Source organism: Coregonus lavaretus (genome assembly GCF_964263955.1).
Source record: "Coregonus lavaretus genome assembly, chromosome: 26".
In the NCBI taxonomy this organism is placed as follows: Eukaryota; Metazoa; Chordata; class Actinopteri; order Salmoniformes; family Salmonidae; genus Coregonus; species Coregonus lavaretus.
Genome location: NC_140013.1, coordinates 7,899,958 through 7,910,627, shown reverse-complemented (window position 1 = coordinate 7,910,627; position 10,670 = coordinate 7,899,958). Strand labels below are relative to the sequence as shown.

The 10,670-nt window shown below is 42.8% G+C and overlaps 1 protein-coding gene across 1 annotated transcript; it reads left to right on the top strand.

Annotated features, from left to right (window-relative positions):
- Window positions 1-4,790: 4,790 nt before the first annotated feature.
- LOC311101287 (transmembrane protein 160-like) lies at window positions 4,791-7,362 on the top strand. The gene is made up of 4 exons (XM_084142416.1): window positions 4,791-5,063; window positions 5,224-5,248; window positions 5,526-5,618; window positions 5,767-7,362. The coding sequence occupies exons 1-4, from the start codon at window positions 4,845-4,847 to the stop codon at window positions 6,069-6,071; spliced, it is 642 nt and encodes a 213-aa protein (XP_083998542.1). The 5' UTR covers window positions 4,791-4,844; the 3' UTR covers window positions 6,072-7,362.
- The last annotated feature ends 3,308 nt before the right edge of the window (window positions 7,363-10,670 follow it).

The window sequence follows — 10,670 nt, the reverse complement described above, 5'->3', positions numbered from 1 at the left end:
TGAAAACCTCCTTCCATCAGCAAGGGCATTGAAGATGAAACGTGGCTGGGTCTTTCAGCATGACAATGATCCCAAACACACCGCCCGGGCAATGAAGGAGTGGCTTCGTAAGAAGCATTTCAAGGTCCTGGAGTGGCCTAGCCAGTCTCCAGATCTCAACCCCATAGAAAATCTTTGGAGGGAGTTGAAAGTCCGTGTTGCCCAGCGACAGCCCCAAAACATCACTGCTCTAGAGGAGATCTGCATGGAGGAATGGGCCAAAATACCAGCAACAGTGTGTGAAAACCTTGTGAAGACTTACAGAAAACGTTTGACCTGTGTCATTGCCAACAAAGGGTATATAACAAAGTATTGAGAAACTTTTGTTATTGACCAAATACTTATTTTCCACCATAATTTGCAAATAAATTCATTAAAAATCCTACAATGTGATTTTCTGGAGAAAAAAAATCTATTTTTGTCTGTCATAGTTGACGTGTACCTATGATGAAAATTACAGGCCTCTCTCATCTTTTTAAGTGGGAGAACATGCACAATTGGTGGCTGACTAAATACTTTTTTCCCCCACTGTATAAAGATGGAATGAATGGCAAGAGACAAACAGAGAAAGGAATATAAAACTGGTGGGGGGGGGGCAGCTTGCATGTCACTACAGAGTTGAGGAGATTACAGTGTGGTCACACAGCGTTCTGAAGACCAGAATGAACTCTATGGTTCCATTCCAAATGGAACCCTATTCCCTATGCAGTGCATTATTTTTGACCAGTAGTGCACAAGGGAATAGGGTGCCATTTGGGATGTTGTCTATGATATCCCAGAATCTGCCCTCCCATATACTAACCCCATTCCTGCTCCTCCTCTCTCTAATACCTCTTTTCATAATCCAAATGCTCATAGCCTCAGGCCCCTTTATGTAACCATATCAATATCAAGTATCTAGCAACACGGCTACTACAGTACGTGCCAACATAAATCCACTAACACACACACACACTCACACACACGGAGACACACACACAAAGACGCACTCATGGAGAGACACACACATAATTGGAAAGATAAACACAGCCACACAAACACACACCAAGACAATGGTCCTAGTGCCTCTCACTTCTCGTCTGGAACAAAAACGCCATTCACATCCACGTCTTTTTCTGCTCCCTCCTGGAGCCAGTCCAGAAGTATATAGTCACCACACAAGCACTTCTTCTGATGACCTCAACATCTCACTGCTCAGTGTTCATGGCCCATATCCCCAAAGCCTCTCAGAGTAGGAGTGCTGATCTAGGATCAGTTTAGCCTTTTAGATCATAATAATGAGATTATATGGACAGATCCTAAATCAGCACTCCTAATCTGAGACGCTTTGTGGATATGGGCCCAGACATCCAGACCAGCAGTGTGTTGCCCTTCAGTTATCACAATATAAAAGCATGTGCTGCTTGCACTTCATTGTAAAAGTGTGATCAGCATAAAGTGAAGCCCTGATGTCTTCTCATTTACGTCATTTAGCAGACGCTCTTATCCAGGGCGACTTACAGTAGTAAGTACATACATTTTCATACTTGTCCCCTGTGGGAATCAAAGCCACAACCCTAGCATTGCAAGTGCCATGCTCTACCAAGTGAGCCACACGGGACACATGTTTTGTCTAACCCAGGATATTGATAGCTGAGATCTAACCCAGGATATTGATAGCTGGGTGTCTAGTTATTTTCTGTATTGTTGCACACTTCTGCCATTGACTTCAACTAAAGAGGTTCTCCCACCTAAAGCTTTCACCAACTTAATATATTAATTCCATTACTCTCGGTTTCTGATCAGATTTCCTCCAGTCCCTAGCCCTGAGCATTATTCAAGTAAACTAAAACTGATCTTAAAACTGGTGTGTGTGTGTGTGTGTGTGTGTGTGTGTGTGTGTGTGTGTGTGTGTGTGTGTGTGTGTGTGTGTGTGTGTGTGTGTGTGTGTGTGTGTGTGTGTGTGTGTGTGTGTGTGTGTGTGTGTGTGTGTGTGTGTGTGTGTGTGTGTGTGTGTGTGTGTGTGTGTGTGTGTGTGGCGCGTTTGTGCGCGTTTGTGTGTGTGTGTATCCAGCATGGTCAGTAGTAGGTGGCGTGACTGAGACCAGAGTGTCAGCTGCTCATCACATCAAAGAGTTGTTGGCCTTCCTGAAAGCCCCCTGTCAACACCCACACCCCCCTTGTTCCTGAGACCCCCCGCCTGCCTCCCCGTGCTCCTCACACTAAACAATCATCAGGTAGGGCGGGCGTGGTCTGTCTGTGTCCCTAAGGACTGCAGGAGACAAAGGGCCCACCACACAGAGAGACAGACAGGAAGAGGTCCCCCACTTATCCTACAATGACCAGTCACACATGCACGCACACACACACCCAACAGCAGCAATAAGATACACAGTCATTGACACATACAGTGCCTTCAGAAAGTATTCACACCCCTTTACTTTTCCCACATTTTATTGTATAAGTGGGATTAAAATAGATTGAATCCTCTTTTTTTTCAACAATCTACACAAAATACTCTGTAATGTCAAAGTGGAAGAAAAATTCTAGCAATTGTAAAAAAAATATATATGAAAAAGAAAACACTAATATATCTTGATTAGATAAGTATTCAACCCTGAGTCAATACATATTAGAGTCACCTTTGGCAGCGATTACAGCTGTGAGTCTTTCTGGGTAAGTCTGTAAGATCTTTGCACACCTGGATTGTACAATATTTGCACATTGTTCTTTTAAAAAATTCTTCAAGCTCTGTCAAGTTGGTCGTTGACCATTGCTAGACAGACATTTTCAAGTCTTGCCATAGATTTTCAAGCCAATTTAAGTCCACATTTTAACTAGGCCACTCAGGAACATTCAATGTCATCTTGGTAAGCAACTCCAGTGTATATTTGGCCTTGTGTTTTAGGTTATAGTCCTGCTAAAAGGTGAATTTGTCTCCCAGTGTCTGTTGAAAGCAGACTGAACTAGGTTTTCCTGTAGGACTTTGCCTGTGCTTAGCTCTATTCCGTTTCTTTCTATCATTAAAAAAAATCCCTAGTCCTTGCCGATAACAAGCATACCCATAACATGATGCAGCCACCACCATGATTGAAAACACATACATAACGCTTTGTGTTCAGGACATAAAGTTAATTTCTTTGCCACATTTTTTGCAGTTTTACTTTAGTGCCTTGTTGCAAACAGGATGCATGTTTTGGAATATTTGTATTCTCTACATTCTTCCTTCTTTTCACTCTGTCAATTAGGTTAGTATTGTGGAGTAACTACAATGTTGTTGATCCAGCCTCAGTTTTCTCCTATCACAGCCATTAAACTCTGTAACTGTTTTAAAGTCACCATTCACCTCATGGTTAAATCCCTGAGAGGTTTCCTTCCTCTCCGGCAACTTATGAAGGATACCTGTGTCTTTGTAGTGACTGGGTGTATTGATACACCATCCAAAGTGTAATTAATAACTTCACCATGCTCAAAGGGATATTCAATGTCTTTTTATTTTACATCTACCAATAGTTGCCTTTTGCAAGGCATTGGAAAATCTTCCCTGGTCTTTGTGGTTGAATCTGTGTTCGAAATTCACTGCTCGACTGAGGGACCTTACCGATAATCGTATGTGTGCGGTACATAGATGAGGTAGTCATTCAAGAATCATTTTAAACACTATTATGGCACACAGAGTGAGTCCATGCAACTTATGTGAAGTAAGCAAATTATTACTCCTGAACTTACTTAGGCTTGCCATAACAAAGGGACTGAATACTTATTAACTCAAGACATTTCAGCTTTTCATTTTTTTTTTTAACACACAAAAAAACAATTCCACTGACATTATGGGGTATTGTGTGTGACAAAAAAAATCTCTATTTAATCAAGTTTAAATCCAGGCTGTAACACAACAAAATGTGGAAAACGTAAAGGGGTGTGTATACTTTCTGAAGGCACTGTACATGGCCTTGCATAGGTTCAAATGCAGAACATTCACATCCCTAACAATATGTACCATATTCAAAGTCAGATATTCTAGACCCATTTATAAAGCCTATCCAAACACAAACCAACTGGAAACTAATGTGCATTACTGTAGATGCATAACTTTACAAAAACATTTGGAATGTTGTCAAACAAAAACAAAAAACAATGATAACCAAACTCAACATATAACTTCTCACTACAATCGACCACACCGCAAACATTTACTCTCAATCAGAATGCATGGACCCCAAAATGGTTGCCCACATCCGTGTAACAGCCAGGCATAGCAATAAAGCAGCACAGACTCCACACTGGACCTCCTAAAAAAATAAAAAATAAAATAAAAGTTGACTGCTGCAGCGGGTCCAAGGGTGGTTTTATACCTTTTACATGTTCCCCACTAATTAGGGTCCTAGGGGAAACCCTGACCGAAAGTTAGGTTCCTATCCTGACACACAAACAATTTAAAACCCTAGAACTGTTAAATTGGCACAATGGGATAATGGACTCCATTTTGTGGTCTAGCGATGCCCTCTGGTGTCTGAATGAGCTAAACACAAGTCAAGTCGCAGGTAAAGTATTAAGGAGATTAACAGGATGCACCCAGAGAGGAAATGTGGCAGTAAAGGAGAAACCTGTGAGAAACAGCCTACGTTAAGCATTTACAATATAAAATACAAATTGAATAAAGGATTAATATGGCACGGTTTATTTTACAATAACAAACGCAGGACGGCGCTACCATAATATGTTTCCCCACCATTGTGCACGGGAGCACCGCCTCCTTCCGTGTGTCGTTTGCAGTGTGAAAGTTCACAGGGCATGCAATGGTCGTGCTGTGTTTTTAGCGAGCTATGGCTGCCTTGAGTTGGTTTACGTGCAGACAGCTGCCGCGGATTGCATCTCAGTTCGCCCGGGTTGTGAAACACGTCAGGCCGCAGTACCTAGGGGTACTGCCGGTGAGAAGAGTCCACGGGTCGTCGTGGAAATGGGTGGCTGAGAAGGGGCCATGGGGCAAGGCTCGGATGCCAGAGTATCATCAGATGACAGAACTCGATAAGGCGGATGCCTTGGTAAGTTCAAAGTGAAAGTAAATAGGTACGACTTGATTCTCCTTTTTGCGTTTCCATATAGCATGAATATACACCTGTATTACAGATATTATCTGTGTGTGTGCTGACATGAACCGTCTTTCTAAATCACTGCTTTTTTGTTTTGTTTTTTGCTCTGCAGATGCTGAGAAAGTCCCACGAAACTGGTAACTGTACATTTAGATTAGGAAGAGGTTCAAAGACATAGGCTATTTATTTAATTACTTTGCTATGCATTTTGTTATTATTCCTGTTGGCACAGTTAGACCAATTATTGTAGTGTAAGAAGTGAAAGAAGATCTGCATGCATCTGTAGGCTATATCTGAATCCAGGAACTTGAGCAATATGGGAGAAGCTTCTGACTGCAAACATTGACAGGGTTAGAGGAAGGGATGAGGGGTGTTTTCAGACTGGGCTGTAAGCTCCGTGTTTTTCTGTTCCAGGGTTCCTGTCTTGGTTCCGGAACGGACTCCTGGCCACCGGGATCGGGGTCATCGCTTTCGTCCAGAGTGACGTGGGACGAGAGGCAGGATATGGTTAGGAGGGCCAGGGGCAGGGCTCAATTCTATTGGGGCAAAGCATAATTATCAGAACAGACCTTAAGTTTGCTGAAACAAACCCATTATAAATATACTACTTTAGGTCATCAGTCTTTCCGCCTCTCACTCTCGCTCTCTCCCCCAGCTTTCTTCATCCTGGGTGGTGTGTGTGTATCGTTCGGCGGGGCGTCCTACGTGGGCAGCCTGTTTTCCCTGAGGAGGATGATGTTTCTCTCCCTGCCAGCCGTGCTGCTGAATGTTGCTGTGGTGAGCAGCATCGCCCTCTTCTGGCTGTGTGCGGTATCGCTCTACACCGGACGCCTGGAGGTGGAGATTATACATGAGGAGGACGAGGACGATGACGGAGGGGAGTGTCCAGACTGTCGGGACCGCGGCAACCACTCCCATGGCGACAGGCACCACGGCAACAACAAAGGCCAAGACAAGTAGAGTGTGAGTGGCAAAGGTGAAGAGGTGTTTGTTTGTGAGTGAGACAGAGAGGGAGAGGACTGAGAGGGAGTGTGTATGACACTCAAAGACACGTGGGAATAAAGGCGATCAGTGAAAGACATGATTTGTGGTAGAGTGTCTGCTAAATGACTTAAATGTAAAATGTAAATGTGGTGGTTGTTTGGTTCTGTCCTCTGTCATAGTAGTTTGTGTGGGTGGGTGATTGTGTGAAATTGCTGTGATAGAGTTCATAATATCAATGTTAGATTTTTTAATTTAGTTGTATTTTGTGCACACACACACACACTCAGTGAGAGTGAGTCCTTTGAGTATATTTACTCCTGATCATGTTTACTTTATGAATCAAAGTGCCCTGTACAATTCCTAAACCATACTCTGAGCCAACTCATGCCGTGTTCACCTAAATATGGTTTTGATTGATATTTTTTATATCAGTTTATTCTATATCTATACAAAGGACTACTTGGATTCTCTGTAGTAATCCATGCTGGTGATGTAGAATGAAGAGATGTAGCCTATGTTGCTGTGTTGAATGGATGAACTAGGCCTATGTGAATTTGCGATATAAGGTATAAATACTGTAGGTCATCAGCAATGCTCTATCTTTATGTAATCGATTTCTCTGTTTTTGTGTCAGTCTGTGGGTTTTTCTTCTGTGTTTGTTCTGTTCTTACAGATGGAACAGATTATTTTAACCCATAAAGGCTTCGGCTTATTTTTTCCAAAGGGTTTTGTGATTCATATAGTTTTGTCACAAAGCAAATAGCACTTTGCCATGTTTTTTTTGTCATAAGTTATAATTACTTTATTAAACATGTTCAATGCAATCTTGAATTCAATAGTTGATTTATAAAGTATTTTAACCATAAAGTAATGTTATTTCATACATTTACTCAATCGAGGATTGATAGTTGGAGCAACAACTTCATCAAAATACCACCCTCAACCTCTTTGTCTTTTGGGAGAGATTTTAGTGAGAAACCATACCATTTGGGTAACCCGTATGCTTGATGTTTGTATGAGATGATGGAGTACATTTAGGTATGGTTAGCCTCTAGCCTGATCCACCATCCTGACCTGACCGCTGCACTACAGAACATTAGCTTGCGAGACCTGGATGGTGGAACGAGGCGAGTTAGTCTCTTGGTTAGAGGAGATCTGTATGGAGTTGCAGTGTGATGTATTTGATTTCTGCATGGCCTTCAGTGCAACTTACTGTACATCATTAGACTTTATGTATGAGTATGTACATAAACACAGTTGCAACATCAAACTTGTGTTGTGTGTTTGACCCCTACGTGAATACATAAAGGTGCTACACAGGATGTTTTAAAATGTTTGCATTGTAATTTCAGAAAATGTCCATAATATATTTGGCGCTAATAGTGGAATGATAGTGTTTCACAGTATTACTTACCCGCCAGTGTTGTGATTGGCTGTGATATTCGCCTATTGATTTCTCCCTCCGGTGTGGCTCTGTTGTCAAAAGGGAGAAAGCTGTTCTGACTTTGGCTGTGTTATTTAGTGGAAATCACTAATTTCCACGGTTGCAAAAATTCTACACTGTTCGCTCAATTTCAGTTTATGTGAGAAAACAAGCACTGAATAGTGTAGGGAATCATTGTACCATCTAAATCGCTGTGAAATATATATTCAATAACAAAAATATTGTTTTTACAGCTGTTGGACCAAAACCAAAAGTAAAGGCTCAACTCGAGCATTGTAATTTCTGAAATTACAATGCAAAAATATCCTATGTGTAGCACCTTTAAAGAGATCCGAATTTTGCACACACAAATGTAGGCTTATCTATCAGATTTGACCAGAGAAATGGAATAAGAATATGAAATCAAAATGGCTGACATTCCCTTCATTCAAACCGTGTTGTGTAGTTCCTATCACTCAACCAAGCATTGATGCCATGTATTCCTCCATCCTCCTCTCTGGGTACACGACACACAGAGCAGCACCTCAGTGCTGTCTGGATAACACAGGGAGGGTGATTATAGTGATCACTGAATAGGTTACTGCCCAGGTGTGGGTTATCTCTCTCATCCATCGATTCACTGGAGAGGTGAGAAGGTTCGGGTCAAGGCTTGAGCTGCTGAGACTCTCCTCTCTGTCCTGAGGTCAGATGCCCATCCGCTTTTTCTATTACTCTCACTTTTTCTCTCTATATCAGACTGTGTCACTCAGGTAAACTCCAGTGCTTCTTACTAACCGTCCCTCTCCTCTTTCCTTCTCTCTCTCTCCACCCCAGGCGTTTTGGCGCAGTTAGTTTCTCATGCAGGGTGTGTCTGGGTGCTGCATCGTGCCACCCCCCCTCCTCCTCCGTGGCTGCGTCTGACTGCGCAGGCAGCTTTGTTTGGCATGCAGGCGGCTGCTGGGGTCTGGCGCGTCTAAAGGGCCTGGCGCCCAGCAGCACGCGCCCGCACTGACAAACACCTGGACCATGGACTGACTCACAACACCATCACCAACCCACCTCACGGCACCATGGCAGGTTGTAGATGAGCATATTACCCACCCCTCCCAACCTGGACAGAATAGAGGATGGGGGTGTAGCAGTGAAATAATGAGTGGAACAGGTGGTGTGGGTGGGGATGGAGAGATTGAAGGGAATAGTGTAAAATGAGTGGGAAGATTGAGGGAAGACGAGGTGGAGAGGTAGTGGGGCAAGTAGAGAAGGGGTGGTATGGGTGATGTAGTTGGGAATGGATTAAGTAGAGGGGGTGTAAAGGAAGGGGGGAGGGGTCTACCTTGTCAGGCCCATGTGCGAAGGTATTTCACTAGAGACTGCAGCTCCATTCAGGGACTGAGATAAGCCTTCGAAGTCACTGACAGACAGACAGCCAGGGCGTAGGGTTGAGGAGAGACGCCCATGTCCCCACAAATCCACAGTCCCTATCTGAGATGTAGAGAGACACCTTTACACCCAGCATGGAACAGGCTATCAGCTAAAGAACTCACTCCTAAGAACAGAAGCGATAAAGGAGGAACCTGAGGTCATTTCTTAACTCTCTTTACACACACACACACAGCAGACGTGCACACACACGGCAGGCACACGCACGTACACTCACATTTTCTCCCCAACAACTGCTCTTGTTTAGTATGCGCTTCCTTTGGTCTTGAGGAGGACTGATCCTCACTCTAATGAACTGGGGCCTGCCACTTGAATGTAAAACAGGATTTAACCCGTCTTCAATGTCAGAGCCCCTCCCTAGGGCTGCATGGAACAACACAACACCCGCTCTGAAACATACACACGCTCGCATACGCACACATAGATACACACACCGGCCATTCACACAATACACTGTATGCATACACACGGCCTCAGGCAGACAGACACGCACCCTGACACACACGCACTTACACGCACACAAACACTGCCTCAGTCACACACATGCATGCGCACGCACACACCCTTTGTCTAAATCTTCAGAGCTATTACTTAGAGAGGATATATACTGTCTAATGGGAAAGTTCTATCTGCACAACATCAGGCCAGGGACACTCAAACCTGATCCACAGGGACGAATATGGATGATGGTTTTTACATCCGGTACTTTTTCATTAATATTGTTGTGTGGGGCAGGTATACATACTCAGCCATCACCTTCATCTTAGGATGTCTCGAGACATCTTGAGACATAAAGTTGAGATGACTTGAGACACTTAGAGACCTTTCAAGACATCTTATAGACAGTCAGTCAGATACTAGAACAAGGAAATCAGGAAACTTTCTTGTGCTCCTCTAATGGAATATTTTATTATCATCAATAGTATCATCGTTTTTATACATTGATTCATTTTAATTTGAATGGATGGTATATTCACAAATATTTGAACAGAAACGGGTTAGAGTCACAGTGATGGAGCGGGTTAGGGTTTTTATCTGGACTTATTGTAGTAGAGCCAGTGGAATTATAATCGACGGACAGATATACAGACGGACAGACATCCCCTCGTATGACAGATATGGTCCTATACATCCAACCCAGTCCATCAGTAATGCTTAATCTAAGACCAGGACAGCAATTTAGGATTGGGACATTTTAATCTCTCTATAATTTCAGTTTGGGATGATGTCTTTTTCTTATGACCTCACAATATTTGGGATGGAATTTCTGGTGAGGAGTATAAAAAGGAATATCTTTGATATGAGTTAATACAGTTGAAGTCTGAAGTTTACATACACTTAGGTTGGAGTCATTAAAACTTGTTTTTCAACCACTCCACAAATTTCTTGTTAACAAACTATAGCTTTGGCAAGTCGGTTAGGACATCTACTTTGTGCATGACACAAGTAATTTTTCCAACAATTGTTTACAGACAGATTATTTAACTTATAATTCACTGTATCACAATTCCAGTGGGTCAGAAGTTTACATACACTAAGTTGACTGTGCCTTTAAACAGCTTGGACAATTCATGGCTTTAGAAGCTTCTGATAGGCTAATTGACATCATTTGAGTCAATTGGAGGTGTACCTGTGGATGTATTTCAAGGTCTACCTTCAAACTCAGTGCCTCTTTGCTTGACATCATGGGAAAATCAAAAGAAATCAGCCAA